The 22,042-nt window shown below is 48.1% G+C and overlaps 1 protein-coding gene across 7 annotated transcripts in view; it reads right to left on the bottom strand.

Moving 5' to 3' along the window:
- tbc1d1 (TBC1 (tre-2/USP6, BUB2, cdc16) domain family, member 1) overlaps positions 1-22,042 on the bottom strand; it is a 393,938-nt gene that overhangs the window by 66,853 nt on the left and 305,043 nt on the right. For all 7 annotated transcript variants that reach the window (XM_072496556.1, XM_072496559.1, XM_072496560.1 and 4 more), the window contains one exon: positions 16,006-16,167. In XM_072496556.1, the coding sequence (XP_072352657.1) occupies positions 16,006-16,167 (162 nt within the window). The remainder of the gene's footprint in view (positions 1-16,005; positions 16,168-22,042) is intronic.

Below are 22,042 nucleotides of genomic sequence, written 5' to 3'. Positions count from 1 at the left end.
GTGAATACTGACGAAAAATATTCATTTAGCACTCTCCTATCTCCTCGGACTCCAAGCACAACTTCCCACTACTGTCCTTGACTGGCCCTACTCTTACCCTAGTCATTCGTTTATTCCTGACATATCTATAGAAAGCTTTAGGGTTATCCTTGATCCTACCTGCCAAAGACTTCTCATGTCCCCTCCTGGCTCTTCTTAGCTCTCTCTTTAGGTCCTTCCTAGCTAACTTGTAACTCTAGAGCGCCCTAACTGAACCTTCATGTCTCATCTTTACATAAGCCTCCTTCTTCTTCTTGACAAGTGTTTCGACTGCTTTAGTAAACCACGGTTCCCTTGCTCGACCACTTCCTCCCTGCCTGACAGGTACATACTTATCAAATACACGCATTAGCTGTTCCTTGAACAAGCTCCACATTTTCATTGTGCCCATCCCCTGCAGTTTTCCTCTCCATCCGATGCATCCTAAGTCTTGCCTCATTGCATCATACTTGCCTTTCCCCCAGATATAACTCTTGCCCTGCGGTATATACCTATCCTTTTCCATCACTAAAGTAAACGTAATCGAATTGTGGTCACTATCACCAAAGTGCTATCACTACCTCCAAATTTAACACCTGTCCTGGTTCATTACCCAGTACCAAATCCAATATGGCCTCACCTCTCGTTGGCCTATCTACATAAGAACATAAGAACTAGGAACAGGAGTAGGCCATCTGGCCCCTCGCGCCTGTTCCGCCATTCAATGAGATCATGGCTGATCTTTGTGGACTCAGCTCCACTCTCCGGCCCGTACACCATATCCCCAAATCCCATTATTCTTTAGAAAGGTATCTATCTTTTTCTTAAAAACGTTTAAAGAAGGAGCCTCAACTGCTTCACTGGACACAGTGTCAGGAAACCCTCCTGCACACATTGGACAAAAACGGACCCATCTAAAGTACTCAACTATAGCGTTTCCAGTCAATATTTGGAAAGTTAAAGTCCCCCATAACAACTACCCTGTTGCTTTCGCTCCTATCCAGAATCATCTATGCAATCCTTTCCACTACATCTCTGGAACTTTTCGGAGGCCTATAGAAAACCCCTAACAGGGTGGCCTCTCCTTTCCTGTTTCTAACCTCAGCCCATGCTACCTCAGTAGACGGGTCCTCATCAAACGTCCTTTCTGCCACTGTAATACTGTTCTTTACTAACAATGCCACCCCTCCCCCTCTTTTACCACCTTCCCTGAGCTTACTGAAATATCGAAACCCCGGCACTTGCAACAACCATTCCTGTCCCTGCTCTATCCGTGTCTCCGAAATGGCCACAACATCGAAGTCCCAGGTACCAACCCACGCAAGTTCACCCACCTTATTCCGGATGCTCCTGGCATTGAAGAAGACACACTTTAAACCACCTTCCTGCCTGCCGGTACTCTCCTGCAACTTTGAAACCTTACTCATGACCTCACTACTCTCAACCTCCTGTATACTGGAGCTACAATTCAGGTTCCCAAGCCCCTGCTGAACTAGTTTAAACCCTCCCGAAGAGCATTAGCAAATTTCCCCCCCAGGATATTGGTACCCAACTGGTCCAGGTGTAGACCATCCCGTTTGTAGAGGTCCCACCGACCCCAGAATGAGCGCCAATTATCCAGAAATCGGAAACCCTCCGTCCTGTATCATCCCTGTAGCCACGTTTTCAACTCCTCTCTCTCCCTATTCCTCGTCTCACTATCACGTGGCACGGGTAACAACCCAGAGATAATAACTCTGTTTGTCCTTGACCTAAGTTTCCACCCTAGCTCCCTGAATTCCTGCATTACATCCCTATCCCTTTTCCTACCTATGTCGTTGGTACCTATGCGGACTACGACTTGGGGCTGCTCCCCCTCCCCTTAAGGATCCCGAAAACATGATCCGAGACATCACGCACCCTGGCACCTGTGAGGCAACACACCAAACGGAGTCTCTCTCGTTCCCACAGAAACTCCCATCTATCCCCCTAACTATGGAGTCTCCAATGACGAATGCTCTACTCCTCTTCCCCCTTCCCTTCTGAGCAACAGGGACAGACACTGTGCCAGAGACCTGTACCCCTACATTTAAAGTAAGTAAATTTGCATCTCTAACAAAACCTGAATCTAAACGATTAACGTTGGATTCCGAAGTCACATTATCATAGATTATCATAGAATTTACAGTGCAGAAGGAGGCCATTCGGCCCATCGAGTCTGCACCAGCTCCTGGAAAGAGCACCCCACTCAAGGCCAACACCTCCACCCCATCTCCATAACCCAGCAACCCCACCCAACACTAAGGACAATTTTGGACACTGAGGGCAATTTATCATGGCCAATCCACCTAACCTGCACATCTTTGGACTGTGGGAGGAAACCGAAGCACCCGGAGGAAACCCACGCACACACGGGGAGAATGTGCAGACTCCGCACAGACAGTGACCCAAGCCGGAATCGAACCTGGTACCCTGGAGCTGTGAAGCAATTGTGCTATCCACAATGCTACCGTGCTGCCCAAAATTATATTCATAATTGCAATGAATTGAAACTTTCTGTCCCCATAATAAAAATAATCTTTTACATCCAAGGAAGGAACAACAGAAAACACATGAAAAAAAATGGGGGGAGAACCACCGGCCACATTGCCGGGAGTATTTACATATTCAAAATCTACTTTAAACCAAAATCTCCCAGCACCCTCCATTTTCCCACCTGCTGAGACAACGTGAAGCCAGTGCGAATCACTACTGTTTTCCACCACCAGAAGCTAGTCGTGATGACGACGCTGGGGGCTTTGTCTAGTCCCTGGGTGGTTGGGGACATGGCACTTCCCCATGGCACCCTGGCAGTGCCAAGAGTTGAGGCCTGAAAGGGGGAAGGGCCTGAAAGGGAAGGCGACATAAAGGGTGCATTTGTGACCCCATAGCGGGGTGTCACTCACTTGGGAGCTGTGGCGGGTGGTCGAGGCCAATAAGGAGCGTCAAGCAAAGCTAAAGGACCTGGAGAATCGCTCAAGGTGGCAAAATTTGAGGCTCGTGGGATGGCCCAAGGGGCTGGAGGGCTCGAGGCTGACGGAGTACTTCGCCAAGATTTTGCCGGAATTGATGGGGGAGGGTGAGGAGCCCTCCCGGTATGAACTGGACAGAGCTCATCGGTCGCTGAGGCCAATGCCAAAATTAAATGAGCCTGTAAGGGCAGTGATCATCTGCTTCCACAAGTGCCACTTGATGGAGAAGGTGTTATCATAGAATTTACAGTGCAGAAGGAGGCTATTCGGCCCATCAAGTCTGCCCCACTCTAGGAAAGTGCACCCTACCTAAGCCCATACCTCCACCCTATCCCTGTAACCCCACCTAACCTTTTTTGGACACTAAGGGCAATTTATCATGGCCAATCCACTTAACCTGCACATCTTTGGACTGTGGAAGGAAACCGGAGCACCCGGAGGAAACCCACGCAGACACGGGGAGAACGTGCAGACTCCGCACAGAAAGTGACCCAAGCCGGGAATTGAACCTGGGACCCTGGAGCTGTGAAGCAACTGTGCTAACCGTTGTGCTATCGTGCTCCAGCCCCTCACCTCTGTTGAACTGGGCAATGCAAAGCGGGAGGTTCAGTGAGCTGGTGCTGGAGTTCGTAGTGCGGTAGCATAGTGGTTAGCACAGTTGCTTCACAGCTCCAGAGTCCCAGGGTCTATTCCTGCTTGGGTCACTGTCTGTCGGAGTCATACAAGGGTGGAGGAACTCAAAGCCCCCGAGGTCGGGGGTGTGGGTTAGTGACATGGCGGGGTTTCTCAGACTCGAGAAAATTAAATTTGCCTTGAAGGGTTCGTTGCAGGGGTTTACTCGGGAGATGGCAGCCATTCATCGACTTCTTCAAGAAAAATTAAGCGGGTGGGGGAGGAAAGAGGAGGCATGGGAGAGATGAGTAAGGATAGGAGAACCAACGGAGGTGTAGTTGGAGAAGGTGACATTGTGTAAGCCATGCTGACTGGAGTCTGTGCTCAGGGGATTTGTTGGTTATATTGTTGTGTTTCTTTTGTTGAAATTTGATGTTTAAAATTGTTAAAATTAGAAATGCCTCAATAAAATATTTTCTAAAAAAAAAAATGTAAACGTAAGTTGGTGCCGCTAATGGCGGGGATGCTTGAGGAGGCAATAGGGAAGGGGGGTGTGGCCACAGACTTTGGGGCAGGCATCAATCTCCCTGTTTCTCAAGAAGGATAAGGATCCGATAAAATGTGGATCGTATAGGCCCATATCACTTTTGTGTTGGCGATGGTATTGGTGGTAGGTTGGAGGAGTGCCTCCCAAAGGTGATAGGGGAAGATCAGACGGGGTTTGTGAAGGGGAGGCAGCTCTTTTCGAACATTAGGAAAGTATTGAATGTGGTTATGGCGCCAGCAGAGGGGAGGGAGACAGAGGTGGTTGTGGCATTGGACGCCGAGAAGGCGGGTGACCGAGGAGAATGGGGGTATTTGGTGGCAGTTCTGTAGCCACCTGGATTGGCCACTTCCTGACTTAAAATGGAGATCCGCAAAGAATACAGGGAAATTCAGTCAAGCCAGGAAAAACTAGCAGGTGCAATGTTTCCTGTGTATTAGAACTTGCAGAATCCCAGACAGCACTGAAACCAACAGCCATCTGCATATTAATGAACAATCCCCAATTGGAAACATTTAAGGTGAATAAGGCCAAGCCAGATTCCTCGGCGCCAGCAGGAGCCCAGACAAAGGAAGGCCAACGGACACTTAGGGACTGCCCGGCGATCAGGGAACAACTCCAGTGTTCGAGAAATCGTTCCAAGTGATCGGAAAGTAGTCCAATCACTTGGAACCAGGTACGGGGTCCGCCCCGAACGGCGCGAAGCCCCTGGGGACTATAAAGTAGAGACCCCAAGTTCAATTCGTCCTTCTTGGCAGGGTCACTCAGCAGCTCAAAACAACCCTTGACAGCGACCTGCCTAGCTGCCGCATCAACCAAGTAAGTCTCCAGTCAACGCACGCTACGAGATAGGCGCTCCTAGCTACCAGTCCATACCAGCTTTTGAATCCTGCAGACTCAGAATTGAATGAAAGGAGATTTGTCCCCCTGACCTGGTGGGCCAGTTCGAAGCTAAGTATAGGCCTTTTAGTGTTAGAGATAGTCTAGTAAGTAGAGTTTTAGGCATGAGTAGTGATTGACTGTGTATAATAAATATGTTTTGATTTGAATCTTACTAAGTGGTGTTTTGAGTTATTGATCAGCACTTGAACTTGAACCTCGTGGCGGTATCATAAAGATACCTGGCGACGCTAGAGCAAAGGTTATCGAAACAGAGCAAATTAAGTATAAAGACACAACGAGCAACATTTAAGAGCCAACCAAAGTTAGCAACAGTTCTGGAGCGGTTTAGTATTGTGCCACGATTTGTAGATTGGGTAAGGCTGCTGTTTACGGAACCGAGAGCGATCGTCCACACGAATAATATGAAATCGGGATATTTTGCTCTGCACCGTGGGACCAGGCAGTGATGTCCTATGTTCCCCCTATTGTTCACGCTTGCGATTGAGCCGTTAGTTATCGCGTTGAGGAATTCGGAGGTGTGGAAAGGGATAGTACGGGGGGGGGGGGGGTGGCCTATACTTGCTGTTATATATCGGAACCGAGTGTGGCTATGGGGGGCCTTTTGGAGTTGCTTCGAGTATTTGGGTCTTTTTCGGGATATAAACTAAATTTAGGGAAAAGTCAATATTTTGTGGTGTCTCGGCCAGGGTGGGGACACCATTCTGTCGGTGTCTGGGGATGCAGGTGGCACGGGACTTTGGAGGGGCGGGGGGGGGGGGGGGGGGAAAGAGTAGGTAGAATGTAGGTAGAATGTAGGTAGAACATTACTAATTTGGTGGGGAGGGTGAAAGCAGATCTGACACGTTGCAATGGTTTCCCTCTGTCGCTGGCAGGTCGGGTACAGGCAATTAAAATGAACGTGTTGCCGTGATATTTGTTTATTTTTCAGTGCCTGCCGACCTTTCTGCCAAATGCATTTTTCAAGAAGGTTAAAAAGATGATTACCTCATTTAAATGGGGGTGGGGAGTGGGGGGGGGGGGGGAAGAGAGAGAGAGAGAGAAAGGTGGCTTGGATTAGGACGGTGTTGTTGCAGAGAGGACGGCAGTCAGGGGGGTTGGGTCTTCCGAATTTACTACATTATTACTGGGCGACGAATGCAGAGAAGATGAGGAGCTGGGTTAGAGGGGGGGGTCTCCCAGTGGGTGAGAATGGAGGATAGTCTGCGTAGGGGGTCGGGGCTGAGGGCGTTGGTAACAGCGCCGCTCCCGACTGCCCCGGGGAAATACTTAGTGAGTCCGGTAGTAGTGGCGACATTGAAAATCTGGAGGCAGTTGTGCAGCACTTTAGGCTGGGGGGCAGGGTAAAGGGAAATGCCGATTCGGGGGAATCACAGATTTGAGTCAGGGAAGTGCGATGGGAGTTTTCTGAGATGGGAGGAGAAGGGAGTCAGGGCATTAAAGGATTTGTTTCTGGGGGCCAGTTTGCGGGACTGAAGGAGCTGGAGGCGAAATATGGATTGGGTATATGCAGGTCCGAGATTTCGCTAAGGAGATACAGAGCTTTCCGGTGGTGCCGGCCTCCACACTGTTGGAGGAGGTGTTGACCACAGAGGGAATGGAGAAGGGGGTGGTGTCGGCAATTTATCGGATGATTCTGGGAGAAGAGAAGACACCGCTGGAGGGGTTAAGAAAAAGTGGGAGGAAGAGTTGGGAGAGGGCATGGAGGAGGGGTTGTGCTGTGAGGTGACTTTGCCTCGCTGATCGCCCAAAGGCAGATCCTGTTGGGGTGGAGGTCAGTTTCTCCACCCTGTGCCCTGCCGTGGCGGGGAGATCTGCCGAAGTTTTTAAACACTCGAGAAGGTGACGTTTGAGTTGAGGGGAAGGATTCTATAATTCATGAGCTTTGTTCATTGTGCGCTTTCAAGAATTGGATGGCATTGAACATTAGGGAGGGGAAAGGTTGGGGTGGCGGGTGGGGTTGGATTGTGTATGTTGTTGATGACTATGTATGGATGGATGTGGATTCCTGTTCTCTGATGTTTGTATTTAAAATGTTGGGGGTTGTTTGGAAGAAGGGATTGTTGACCAGGGGGTTGACATTGTATTTGTTACCACTGATTGTTTGTTGGTGGGTGTAAATTTGGATGAAAATGTGAAAAAGGAGAATAAAAAGATATATATTTTTTTAAAAATAAAAGAGCACCCTTCCTAGGCCCACTCCCCGGAACCGTAGCTAACCTACACATCCTTGGACTCTGGAAGGACACCGACGCAGACACGGGGAGAATGTGCAAAACACCACATAGTCACCCGGAATTGAACCCAGGTCTCCGGCGCTATGAGGCAGCAGTGCTAACCACTGTTCCATCATTACAATGGACAGAAAAAACTCAACGATTTACATTTGGGTACATCATCCAAAATCTGTGCACCTCACTCTAATCATGGCAATGGGCGTGCAGCATCCAAGTGTCCTGCATGGAGAAGTGGAAACTTTATTAACATATTTAAATTATTCTCCCACCGTGCAATTTCAAGACCAATTTAATAGTTATAGTTTCCCTGCTGATTTCTCCGGGTTCAGGAAACCTGGCAGTGAAAGGGAGGAGGGAGTTGCTGGAAGCACAAGGTAAGCCTGCTTCTTGTGGATCAGAAATAGCACTACCCGTCCTCCACCCTCAAGGCAGTCCTGCCCTCTCTCCTGGAAACCTTCGCCCCCACCCCTCTCTCTCTCCCCTTTGCAACCCCCACCCTGCTGACCTTTATTAATAATAAAATACATCAATACTTTGCCACATGCATGTGTTACGTGCCAGGGTTTAGAAACTCCAAAGTGTATAATGGAGTTTACCTGATCTATAACTATTTGTTGAATTTGGCTAGCATGAGCACAAGAGCCTTTACTTGAGGTGTGATTCAACAGTCTTCCTAGACACTTTAATAAAAATAAGCTGTAATCGAAGAACTTAGTTAACATTTATATAAACAAACAGCAAGAATTTTTATCAATTACAAACGTAAAGATACCCCACAGCTACAATAATCTATGTATAACACTTAATGAATTCCCCCTTAACTGTTCCAATTTAAAAACAAGATCCCATAAACCAAAAACCCCTTTCCAAGGGCGTGGCCCAGCACACTGTATTCTCACTTGAATAAGATTGACATTCCCTGAGATTCTGACCCCGTCTCACCAGTTGGTTTAAACCCTTCCGGAAAGCAAACTATATCTTTTAACTTACCAAAACAGCAGGTAGCTATAATCAATGTTTTTTTTTTAACTGGAACAGATATTTAAAATGAAAATAGAAAGACAGGAACAAAACACTTCTGTTCTCTGTCTGAGTCCACAGCAGCCAAATGTGAAAGTGAAACCAAAAACCAACTCTCAGAGCCAAAGCCCAGCTCCATCCACGCAATGACATCACTGAAGCCATGTGATAAGTAGAAAACCATGCTTAAGGGGTCACTCCCGTGACACATGTTTAAAGCTTTATGGTAAACAAATGGTCACACATTGTAAAGTCTCCTTGAACAAAGTGAAGGTACAAAAGGCCATTTGGGTAATGCAAGTACCACATGTTTTCAGAATTTAATCTGGTCAGCATAAACTCTGCTACAACCCAGCCTCAACAGATAATAATAATAATAATAATAATAATAATAAATTGCTTATTGTCACAAGTAGGCTTCAATGAAGTTACTGTGAAAAGCCCCTAGTCGCCACATTCCAGCACCTGTTCAGGGAGGCCGGTACAGAAATTGAACCTGCGCTGCTGGCCTTGTTATGCATTACAAGCCAGCTGATTAGCCCACTGTGCTAAACCAGCCCCTGCTAATACCCCCATTGAAGGTTTCCCATGATTTCTAGCCACCATTTACTTCCACAAGTAAACTCTGCAGTGGCCGAACAAATTTAATGACTAACATGAGCAAGGCACAACCTCACACTCCTGATGACTCACACGATGAGTTCCTGATCTTGACTTTCTTCAAGTACACATGATCTCCATGTTGTTGGACCTTATTGAGTCCAGGAAAAAGGGGCGGAATTCTCCCGCAATCGGCAGGATGGCCCGATGCTGGCGCCAAGAACGGCGCAAACCACTCCGGCGTTGGGCCACCTGGAAGTTGCGGAATCCTCTGCACTTCCGGGGGCTAGGCCAGCGCCGCGCCAACCAGCGCCGAAGGGCCGGCGTGGTCCCGCGCATGCGCAGAACTGCCAGCTTGTTATGGCGCATGTGCAGGGGGTTTCTTCTCCGCGCCGGCAATGGCAGAGCCCTACAGAGGCCGGCGCCGAGGGAAAGAGTGCCCCCGCGGCACAGGCCCGCCCGCAGATCGGTGGGCCCCGATCACGGGCCAACCCACCATGATCACCCTCCCCCCTCCGAGGACTCCGGTAGACGGCCTACAAGCCAGGTCCCGCCGTGATGGACCATGTCCATTTCACACTGGTGGGACTGGCCAAAAACAGGCGGCCGCTCAGCCCATCGGGGCCTGGAGAATTGCCGGGGGGGGGGGGGGGCGCTGCCAACGGCCCCCGACCGGCGTGGCGTGAACCCCTCCCCCGCCCAAAGACCGGCGCCGGAGAATTCGACAGCCAGCGTCAGAGCGGGATTCACGCCGCCCCCCCCCCCACCCCCACCCCCCGGCGATTCTCCGACCCAGTGGGGGGGGTCGGAGAATCCTGCCCAAAGTAAAGTTTTTTCCCTCGCAACCTGTTCAACAGAACAACAATTTTCTAACTTGTTCGAAAAGACAGGTGAGGAGTAAAACGAAAAATGATGGGCGGAATTTTGTATTTCTTTTTCATACGTGGATGTGACGCCCAGGCCAAATAAGTTGAGACAAAATGTGACCATTTGGGCAAATATACATATGGGCTGGTTTCAATGAGCGAGCAAGCATAGTTTTTTTTAATGCATTCATGGGATATGGGCGTCACTAGCTGGGCCATCATTCATTGTCCATCCCTGATTGCTTTGGAACTCAATGACTTGTTCGGCCATTTCAGGGTCACCCATATTTTTGTGGATCCGGAGTCACATGTCGACAGATCAGGTAAGGACAGCACATTTCCTTCCCTAAAGGACATTAGTGATGCGTTTTTACAACAATCGACAATTGTTTTGTGGTCATCATCAGACTTTTAATTCCAGATTTTTTATTGAATTCAAATTCTGCCATCTGGCATGGGGGGATTTGAACCCTGGTGCCCAGAGCATTACCCTGGGTCTCTGACCACTGTGCCACCACTTCTCCTAATTATGGCCCATCATGCTGATCCAGAACCATGGATGCAGCAAGGTGCAAGCACTTTTAATTACACTGTCCATCCAGGTGCTTAAAAGAAGTCAGATTTGTTATTCAGTGTCCGAGTACTAACAGACCATGCCACAATCCACCCTGGGTGTAACAAAGAAATTAAACTTCTGGTCCGCAAATAATCGTGTCCAACATGCAACCCACTGGGGGGGGAAGAATGACAAAAACTATGGCACTGTTCTTCAGCTTTGACTTGTGAAAAGACTTGTCTGTGGGAATCCTACTTTGATGATTTGTAATCATTTTAACGAGGCTGTGGTGAACAAAGTTAGTGGGTACCAAAACAGTCTCTGTGGCTCCAGCCTTCCCATATCAGTAGCGCCTTTCACCCTGCTGTGGTTGCAGGTTCAAGTACCGGATGACAACTTACTAACCAGGTGTGCGATAAATTTCAACATTGCTGCCGACAGCTTTCCCATTCCTACTTTCAACTAAAAATTAAGCATTGTAGATCAATTGAAATCCAAGGAAATCCAAGTTAGGAATAAGGAAAAGGCCATTTACTTTTTTTTTTCCAGAAAGCTGAACTTAACTCTCTCCTCTCAACAAGTTCCACAATTCCCTCTCCTTGCAGGAACATATGTTTTCAAAGCCCTCTATAGCCTTGTCCCTGCCTATCCCTCTATCTCCCCCAGTACCTCCAAATTGCTCCACCATTGGCAGCAGTGCCATCAGCTCTTTGGCCACAAGGCCTGAAGTTCTATCCCGAAACCTCTGAGCATCACCATGCTACTTTGAGCTCCACCTGAAAACCCATCTCTTTGGCCATCTGTCCAAATATCCTCTGCTGTGACTTGGTGTCAAATTTTGTTTCGTAACATAGACACCCGTTACTATGTAAAGCTGCTACATAAATGATGATGGTCATTGCTGAATCCATTTATAGTAATTACTGCAATAGCCTCCCTGATGCTGAGAGATTCATGCACCTTCTCTGAAATTGTTCTATTTGAATTTTCCCAAATGACATCCCTTCTATTACGAATCAAGAGTAAAAAAACTAAAAAGCACTCTTCTGGAGGAGAACCTGATCAGATTGAAAAAGTGCCCCTGATGTTTACTCTATGATAGTTGTTCCAAATTTAAGTACACATTAAAATAAGAATTATGTAGCACTTAGCAGCTCCTTTAAAACACTTCCATCTTGTTTCACACATTGCATGCATACATAGGACAATAACATATTTAAGATATTGTAGATGATAAGTAGCAACCACACTGACTCTAGCAGGCTGGTACTGGGTTCACACCCTGAATGTGCAGAAGAATGTTGTTGAGATGGGAGTGCAAGAACAAACAAAAAATTTTGTTTTGCTGTAGAAAATCATTGTAATTAAACATCATGATCCGGTAACACAAAGTTCTGACTATCCCTGCTTTCACCACCACCCACGCCCTAATCACCCCTCCACCTCAAACATCCACTTCAAACTACCATCACCAACAGTTAACCTGTAATTTGGATCATTGACGTATCAAGAAGGACGTGTTCAATGGCCATCATTTGGCCTCCCCTGAGCATGAGCTGGATTCTACATTCCCTTTGCTGGCAGATTTGGAGGCAATGTCAGTGTGTGTGTGTGTGTGTGTGTGTGTGTGTGTGTGGTGGGGGGGGAGGGGGGGTGGATAGGGGTCTCAGAATCCAATGCATTGTCTGCCCGCTGCCTACATGGACACCCCCGACCCATCTCAAATTTTACAGGAATGGACAGCTCGTCCACCCGTGGGCCTTTTTAGGCTCATTAGTGGCCAATTAATGGCCACATGGGACTCTCCCTCTATTTTGCCCACAGCAGTGGGGGTGGCCCAGCAGAATTAACTGTGTGGCTGGTGTTAGGCAAGGGCAACACTTTACAGCTCTCCCGGGCCCAACAGAGGCACTCCTCCGTTCCATCCCTCTTCCTCCCACCCCCCAAAGGTCATCCTTCCCCCTTTTACCTCCCGCCACTCCAGCCTCTCAAACCCACCCCCTCACCAAGGCCTGCAAACTTGCCTCAGCAATACTCCAGACTTACCTCATGTTGGGACTCCTCTTCATTGGCACTGCCTGCAGTCCCAACAGCGGCCACCACTCCCGTCTGGCATTGCTGAAATTACAGAGCCGGCCAGCTCTCTACAGGGGGACATCTTAGGGGCTGGTGTCTCGCCTTAAATCAATTAATGCTGCTTCCAGTGTTAAACTGCTGAGGGGCAGTCATGGCTATGATGGACGGACTTTTTAAATTCAGAGCACCGAATTCTTTTTTTTTCCAATTAAGGGGCAATTTAGCGTGGCCAATTAACCTACCCTGTACATCTTTTTGGATTGTGGGGATGGGACTCACGCAGACACGGGAAGAAGGTACAAACTTCACATGGTGGACGGACTTGCCAGTGAGTTTTTAGCTGGACGGTTGGAGACCGTCAAAATCGAGCCCTGATTGCGCTAAACAATGGAATTTGAAATGAAAAAAAAAAAGAAAATCGCTTATTGTCACAAGTAGGCTTCAAATGAAGTTACTGTGAAAAGCCCCTGGTCGCCACATTCCGGCGCCTGTTCGGGGAGGTTGGTACGGGAATTGAACCGTGCTGCTGGCCTGCCTTGGTCTGCTTTAAAAGCCAGCTCTTTAGCCCTGTGCTAAACCAGCCCCGTATTTGCTTTGCACATACATTAACAAGGAGCCACAGCTTGCTGTTTAAATGAATACCAACTGTGTTTTGCAGTATTCTCAATTGAATGAGACTACACAGTAATGAGCTGAACTATTTACTTTTAAAATCTCAAGTGGTAAACTAAGTGATTCTGACCAGGAACGTCCAAGACTTGTTCCCTTGTGTTTTTTAAGTTTGCAAACAGGGCAGCATTGAAGACATGATAGTAGGTTCCTAAGCTGAAGAAAAACCACTGTTGGTCTTTATTCAGCTGTCTCTATGAGCATTGCACGCATGTACAGATTGGGGAAATCTTGCTGCTGTTCCCATATCCCCAGTTGTTTCCCCAATACTTGAAGGCTGACCACTTGGGTAAGACATAGCAGGATTGCCAGCATTTGCGGAATCATACATCAGGATAAGTAATCATCTTCGGGATCTTATAATTAAGAAGAAAGTCAAGGTGCTCTCTTACAACCTTAAGATTATACACACCCAACTAGAACTTTATGGAACTGTTGAAACTTGATTGGTCTTTGTGAATGTTAGCATTTTATAAGTGCACGCACACTTTTGAGGGAAGCCTGGCATTTATATTTGTCAGTTCCAAAACCTGCTTTATACGTCCCCAGCTTTTCTTCTGCTGATTGAATCGCCATTTTACCACAGTATCATTTCACCACAAGGTAGGAGGTTTTAGCTAAAGAATCTGGCTGCTGCCAGTTCGATTCCCTGATCGTTTGCTCTCCCCCTGAACAACACTGCCACTCCTTCAATGGCAGAAGACTGGGTGAACAGAAAAAAATTAAACTTTGACAAAAGGAACATTGCTTGCCTGACATGCTAACACATAAGCAGCTGCACAATTAAAAAAATATGCATTTTATATTTTCCCAGTTTCATGCAATTAAGTCAAACGATTGTGACTTTCGTGCCATCAGGGTAGGAAATGAGAGGCTGAATCAATCGCACTTTCTTTTGGTTACAATTGTCTTCACTCTCACTGATGACATTGTTCAATGGAGTAAGAATGCAAAGTAAAAGTCTGCTCTTAACTTTTGGAAACCTGGTGGGTATCAGTTAAGACAGGCCTATTAGGAATTGCATCATATCCAGGGGTAAACAATTGCACGTGGACTTAGCCAGTGAGGTAGCAACGTGGCATTGATTAGGGAATCAATGCAGTGGGTGTTTTGAATGAAACTGGCTTTCTCTACAAGATGTTTGAGCAGTGTCATTAAAGCACAAAAATGGGGCACCTGTCACGAACGTGTGTTGTGGCAGAAGGCACATTCTATTAAAAATATGACTGATAAGAAACAGCAAGAGATAATTGCTCCAATGTTAAATTAGAACAGAATGCAAAACAACATTGCTCCACTGCAGCTTTGACCATGTTTATATCTGACTTTCAACACTCCCCGCCCAATTAACCTAAAACCACAGATACAGATAACAAAACTGATCATGCGCAGACCTCCCCCTCCCTTTGTGCACAGCTGAGATGGTGCTAGTTTCATGGAGACACATATGTAGTAGTTCCTACCAGTCTCCCCAGCTCTCCTGAGAATGCCAATTCCTGTTTGGCACAATTCTATAGGCATTGGTGGCCACTCTTTAGCCAGTGACTTTTGACAAGCTATTTGGCCACAGATGGCGTCAGAATCAAACATTTGCCTGTCTTCAGATAAGATCCACACACACGCCTTAAGTTAATTGGAAATCAGGAATGTGATGAAACAGAGTTGATCACTTTTACACATTAGAACACACAAATTATGCTGCACCTTTTCATGGTTGATGTGAAATCAGGGCTCTGTGATTTTTAAAACAGTCGCCATCTTACTGGACCCTCGTTGATGATTTCAATCAAATTCTACAAGATGGCTGGCATGTGAAATGGAAAACGGTCACACTGGTTCAGTAGTGTGTGCCCATCTGAGATACAGGCAGTACGGTGTGCCGGGTAGTACATTTGGGGCAGTGAACAAAGCAAAAGAATGCACAATAAATGATAGGATACTGAGAAGTGGAAATGAAAAGAAGTATTCAGGTCCACAGATCCCGGAGGTTGGCTGAACAGGTAGATAAGCTGGTCAAGAAGGCATATGGGATAATTGCCTTTATTAGACAAGGCTCAGAATACAAGAGCAGGGAAGTTGAAACTGTATACAATACCAGTTAGGCCATGGCTGAAAATACTAGTTAGGCCATGGCTGGAGTACTGCATGCAGTTCTGGTCACTGCACAATGTGAAAGATGTAATTGCACTGGAGAGCACAGTGGAGGTATAGCAGGGCATTGCCTTGATTGGAGAATTTTAGCGATGAGGAAAAGTTGGATAGGTTGGGGCTGTTTTCTTCTGAAAGACTGAGGGGTGTGCAATATTGAATGGATGGGATTCTCCCCGGGAACCTGCCTGCCCAAACCCAGATGCAATTTCACGGTTGGACGGGCAGGGCCTCGGGCAGGAAACCTGCCCGTTCACCTATTAAGGCCGTTAAGTGTAGCCTTTTCCCACCCAGCCTCAATTTCTAGTGTGCAGATAGGGTGGGAAACTGAGAAAAAAAGCTTTTCTCCATCACGGGTATAATAACGACAAGGGGAGTCCGGCGAGTTCACAGGGAGACATTTATTCAGCTTCATATCAGCACATAGATGGGGCCTGGTTGCACATTACCGGGTCCTTACTCCTTTCTGTCAGCCACGACAGAGGCCGACTATTATACAAATGCCGGTGAATTCCCAGTCCAGTCCAATCAGGAACAAGGGAACAAGCACCCCCAGCTGAATGAACCTCAAGAATGTCACATGCAGGTTATTACAATCGGGTGAGAAGGAGGTGCCTCAATCTGAAGACCCTCAGAGTTTATATTCCAATGATTCCTAAATTGTATTTGAATTTGGTACCATTAAATAATTCCAACAGGAACCTCATTACTTAGTTTAAATGGAATTAATTATCATTAACATATTAAGTAATACATACAGGCCACTCACCTTGTCCCATGGCCGCATGAATATTCTCCATGTCAAATTTAACCATTGGTCTTGCAGGCAGGGTGAGCATCTTCTCCCAAACCAGAGTCACTTCTTTTAGACACAAAGTGATTTCCTCATAATCCAGCTTCAAGCGCTTGTTCTGCAGGTCACTTTCTGAAGCTACAAGGCAGAAGAAACATATTTTAAACATCACATTGAAAGCCATTTTAAGGGTACCCAGCAACATTATGGGAGCTACATCCGCCACACAGACTGTGGCAGTTTCTTCCCTCTCAGAGCTTCTAGTCATGAGCAAAAACCAGCCTTACCACAGATGGGCATATCCCAAGTACAAAATAAAATGGTTAATTCTTTTTACCCCAAAGGCATTTGGATCCACAGGCCCTGTCAGCCCTCTCAGCTCTCATTCTAGTGAACATTTATAATGCGCAACAGTGCTCGGAATAATGCGCTGCTTTTTTAACTATGGGTGGCATCACACCCAAATTTCCTTATGCCTAAACCCAACATGCATATACACCTGTATATATACATAAATGTATACGCACACACTTCCAAACAAATACTCAAAATCTCACTTGCCTGCCAAAAACTGTGATATGCAAATAATTCCAATGAGCTTTTCACTGCTTGATTAATTTTATGGGCAATATCATATTTCATTAAAATAATACACAATATGGAATTGAAGGTTAGTATTTAGACAAAATTTCAATCCAAATATGGAGGTAATTGGATTTGAACAAGAACACAGAACAAGAAATCCTCTTTCACACCCTGCTACAATCTAAACAATGGGATTGTCTGATAGTCAGACTACACAATGTGCAAATTCGCAAATAAAATTTGGGAGCAGGCAAAGATACCAGGAAAACTACATGAAAACTGGCACTTTAACTGTTTAATCATTGCTACCCATTTCCTGTCAGAACAAATTGTGTATCAGGATGTCTCGATATCTGTTTTTGCAATAGATGTTGGCTTCAGAATTCCTGTGTGTTCTACCAGAACGACTCGATAATAATAATAATAATCTTTATTAGTGTCACAAGTAGGCTTACATTAACATTGCAATGTGAAAGAGATGAGACCAGTTAAGTTGGGTCACCCCATTCCAATATTTCCCAAATTGACTTGTGACCTGGGTAGGAGTCTGAGTTCCTGGAGGCAAGAGGCCACCAAACATGCATTCAAAATGATCCCGACACCTGCCTGTCCCATGCAGATCAATTGCATTTCATTCAAAAGGATTCAAGAAGATGGACCAGTTGGTTGGGTCCTTCTGAATGGATTTACTTGTGTGGATCTTTCAAGCAACAGTTAGTGTGAAAGTGATCCCACACTGGTTTTAACCCGAAATGGAATTCGATGGTTGCCCCTACCTACATAAAGGGCTCACATTTACCTTCGAGCTCGTTGCAGTTCGACCAAAACTGAAAACCCAACTACATCAGAAATTAAATGAAAATCGCTTATTGTCACAAGTAGGCTTCAAATGAAGTTACTGTGAAAAGCCCCTAGTCACCACATTCCGGCGCCTGTTCGGGGAGGCTGGTACAGGAATTGATCCATGCTGCTGGCCTGCCTTAGTCTGCTTTCAAAGCCAGCGATTTAGTCCAGTGTGCTAAACCAGCCTTATGCTGCCAATGAGCAGTTGCCTGGATAAAAATAAATAGCTTCAAGTGTCATTAGGTCATGAATTTCAGCCACTAAAATTCTGGTAGCAGATTTATAAACTTCACTGAAAAGCAAAATACAGCAAATGCTGGAAATCAGAGAATCCCTACAATGTAGGAGGTGGCCATTTGGCCCATTGAGTCGGCACCAACCCTCTGAAAGAGTACTCTAGCCAAGCCCACTTCCCCGCCCATCCCACGAATCCCGCCTCGCCACCCCAACGTCAGCTGCCGTATTCTCCGGCGCCGTTTTTCGGGCGGGGTCGGGATTCCCGCCATGCTGGTCGGGGGCCGTTTGCAGCGGTCACCCAGCAATTTTCTGGGCCCCAATGGGCCGAGCGGCCATCCGGTTTTGGCCAGTCCCGCCGGCGTGGGTTACGCATGGTACCACATGGTGGGACCTGGCAGGCAAGATCGCGGGGGCGCTCCTCGGGGGGGGGGGGGGGTGTGGGGGGGATCTGTATCCCGGGGGGGCACGGTGGCCTGGCCTGCGATCGGGGCCCACCGATCTGCGGGCGGGCCTGTTCCATGGGGCACTTCTTCCTTCCGCACTGGCCCTTGGCGGGCTCAGTCATGGCCGGCGGGAGTAGAGAACCCCCCTGCGCATGTGCCAAAATACGCCGGCAGATCTGCGGATGCGTGGAACCATGCCAGTGGTTCCGTGCATGTGCGAGGTCACGGCGGCCCTTCGGCGCATGCGTGAACTCCCTTCGGCACCGGCTGGAGTGGCACCAACCCCTCCGGCGTCCACCTAGCCCTCGAGACAGGTGAGAATTCCTCACCTTGGGGGCCTGTTGCCGCCGGAGTCGTTGACACCGGTTTTCCCGCCGGCGTAGGGACTTAGTCCCCGGAAGAGAGAATCCCGCTGAGGATCTTTCATCATAACTGGGAAAAATGTTAGAAACCTAAGCAAGGTTTTAAGCAAATAAAGAGGCACGATCATGGAGAAAGAAGAAAGGGTAAGGTTTATGGAGGGTGAAAGGCGGGACAGAGTAAATTACAAAGAGCTCGATGGTGCAAAATAAAATGCGACAAGCAAAGTCACAATGGACAGGTCTCAAGGAGGTGGAAACAGCACGAGCAGAATCATTGTCAACTATGGCTAGTTGAAGAAATAGAGACGAGGGGCGCGATTCTCCGAAATGGAGACAAAGTCCTGACGTCGGAGTGAAAACCAGCGTCAGAGCCCACTCCCAGCCCCTTATTCTCCCGCCCCCGGGGGGCTAGGATCGACGTCGCGTATTTTATGCGCGCTGGGCCTTGGCGCCGCGTAAAAAGCGGCGCCGCTTCAATGACATAGCTAGCATCACGTAAATGACGTCACCCGCACATGCGCGGTTGCCATCCTCCCCGAGGCCGCTCCGCAAGAAGATGGCGGATGGATCTTGCGGGGCGGCAGGGGAAAGGAGGTCCTCCTTTAGAGAGGCTGGCTCGCTGATCGGTGGGCACCGATTGCGGGCCAGACCCCATCGAAGGCCCCCGCCCAGGCCCCCCCGCCCCCCCCAGAGTTCCCGCGCAGTTCCCGCCGGCAGCAACCAGGTGTGGACGGCGGGAACCTGCCGTGTTGGGGTGGCCGCTCGGCCCATCCGGGCTGGAGAATCGCTGCTCACCTTTTGCAAACGGCGAGCGGCGATTCTCCGAGCGGCCAGGCGCGATTCTCGCCGTGCTGGTTTGGTGGGGGGGGGGGAAATCGCGTGTGTGTGTCGGGCCGGCGTGGCAGGAATCGCGCGGCGCCCCCATCGATTCTCCCACCCGGCATGGGGGGTGGAAAATTCCGCCCCAGGGTTCTGATCCAAAACTGAGCACTTTGTACAGAAGGATGTAGAGTGCCTAACCTAAAGATGAGGTGCTCTTTCACAAGCCTGTGCTACGATTCATTGGTACAATGTTGGAGGCCGAGGACAGAGAAATGCGTGAGTGGGGGAAAAAAATTAAAATAACAGGAGACTCGATGCTCAGGTTCATGTTTGTGGACCGGATAGAGGTCTTCCCGAAAGAGGTCACTCAATATGCATTTGGTCTCCTCAATGGAGAAACACATTATGAGCAGTGTATACTAAATTGTGTATATTAACTTACCCCTATAACCAATTAAAAAGTTAAAATTACTCCAATAACCATTCAACTGAGTAGTTAAGCTGTGAGATCAAGACATTGCTTGTACAATGACTCATCAGTTTCTTAAGCTATACACAAAAGCATGCACCTGTCCAGTTGGATTATGGTTGAGGGCTGCCGAAGACATGGGGCGGGATTCTGCACTCCCGCGCCAAAGTGCCCACGCCGTCGTGAACAGCGTCGAGGTTCACAATGGCGCGAAACGGCCCATATCCCGATCGATTCAGGGCCCGATAATGGGCTAGGATCAGGGCCGCGTCATCTACACGTGCCAGGCCTTGTCGCCGCGTAAAGGCGGCGCCGCATACATGACGCGGCCGGCGCTGCATAACTGGCGTCACCCGCGCATGCGTGGTTGCCGTCCTCTCCAAGTCCACCCCGCAAGAAGATGGCGGACGGATCTTGCGGGACCGCGGAAGGAAGGAGGTCCTCCTTCAGAGAGGACGGGCCGACGATCGATGGGCACCGATCGCGGGCCATCCCACATTTGAGGTACCCCCCGGTGCAGGATCCCCCCTCCTCCCCCCCCCCCCCGCAGGCCGCCCCCCCAGCGTTCCCGCGCTGTTCCCGACGGCAGCGACCAGGTGTGGACGGTGCCGCGGGGGAACCCGCAGTTTTGGCCTGGCCGCTCGGCCCATCCGGGCCTGAGAATAGCGGGGGTGCCGGAGAATCGCCATTTTGGGTGTCTCCGGCGATTCTCCGGCCTGCGAAACTCGACCGGGCAGTTCCCGCTGCTTGGGAGAATCGCGGGAGGGCGTCGGACCGGCGTCCCGTGAAATTTTGATAGCCCAGGCGATTCTCCCAACCGGCGCGGGAGTGGAGAATCTCGCCCATGGTTCCTCTAATTAGATTCTCATATTTGAACAATAAACTAATGCTGCTTTCTAGCACTTAGTTTATTGTTTTTCTCCTCAAACGTCATGATCAGGAATTTCCTAATGCTGCTTGCTCTGCCACTGTAATTTCTAGAAAGTGTGTCAGAAACTCTGCTTACTGAAAGCAGCAGGTTACTGCAGAGAGTGGGAGCATCTCCAAGAAAACCCTTGGAACACAATCGCAAAGTATTGCAGGTTCGCGAAATCTGAAATAAAAATAGTGCTGTAAATAATCAACAGTTTAGGCAGCATCCATAGAGAGAGAAATAGAGTTGAAGTTTGAATGTAACGGGGAGGTGATTGGATTTTCTCCTATTGAAGATAGTCATGGCACTTGTTGGTGTGCAAATGTTCCTTCAACCCAAGCCAAATCTTGATGCAATTGAGTATGGATAATGCCATTACCTGACAAGTTAAGAATGATGCTGAACACTGTGCAATCAACAGTGAACATTCTCACTTTTGACCTTTATGATGCAGTGAAGATGGCTGAGGACACTGCCCTGAGGAGCTCCTGCAGCAATGTCCTGAAACTGAGATGATCAGCTTCCAACAACCACAATCATCTTCCTTTATGTTAGGTATGACCCAACCTATGGAGCGTTTTCCCTGATTACGTTCACTTCTGGCAAGTATTCTCACACTGTCTTGTGAATTCCACAAATTATTCTTGGGACATTCTCGGGTGTTTTATTTCTGTGTTTCTAAATGGTGATGATTTTGAATCAACTTTATGTGGAGGCTTTAGGGAGGGTGCAGAAGAGATTTACCAGAATGTTGCCTGGTATGGAGGGCATTAGCTATGAGGAGCGGTTGAATAAACTCGGTTTGTTCTCACTGGAACGAAGGAGGTTGAGGGGAGACCTGATAGAGGTCTACAAAATTATGAGGGGCATAGACAGAGTGGATAGTCAGAGGCTTTTCCCCAGGGTAGAGGGCTCAATTACTAGGGGGCATAGGTTTAAGGTGAGAGGGGCAAGGTTTAGAGTAGATGTACGAGGCAAGTTTTTTACGCAGAGGGTAGTGGGTGCCTGGAACTCGCTACCGGAGGAGGTGGTGGAAGCAGGGACGATAGTGACATTTAAGGGGCATCATGACAAATACATGAATAGGATGGGAATAGAGGGATACGGACCCAGGAAGTGTAGAAGATTGTAGTTTGTCGGGCAGCATGGTCGGCACGGGCTTGGAGGGCCGAAGGGCCTGTTCCTGTGCTGCACATTTCTTTGTTCTTTGTTTAGATTTACAACTTTGCTTTGCGATCAGATTGATCTTTTGGATTTCCAATCCATCCCGCTATTACTTAACATTCCACCCTTTCTCCTCCCTCCTCTCCCTGACCAGATATCAGTCATCAACTTATGA

This window comes from Scyliorhinus torazame, chromosome 3 (assembly GCF_047496885.1).
Source record: "Scyliorhinus torazame isolate Kashiwa2021f chromosome 3, sScyTor2.1, whole genome shotgun sequence".
NCBI lineage: Eukaryota > Metazoa > Chordata > Chondrichthyes > Carcharhiniformes > Scyliorhinidae > Scyliorhinus > Scyliorhinus torazame.
This window is presented reverse-complemented; position numbering and strand designations above follow the sequence as displayed.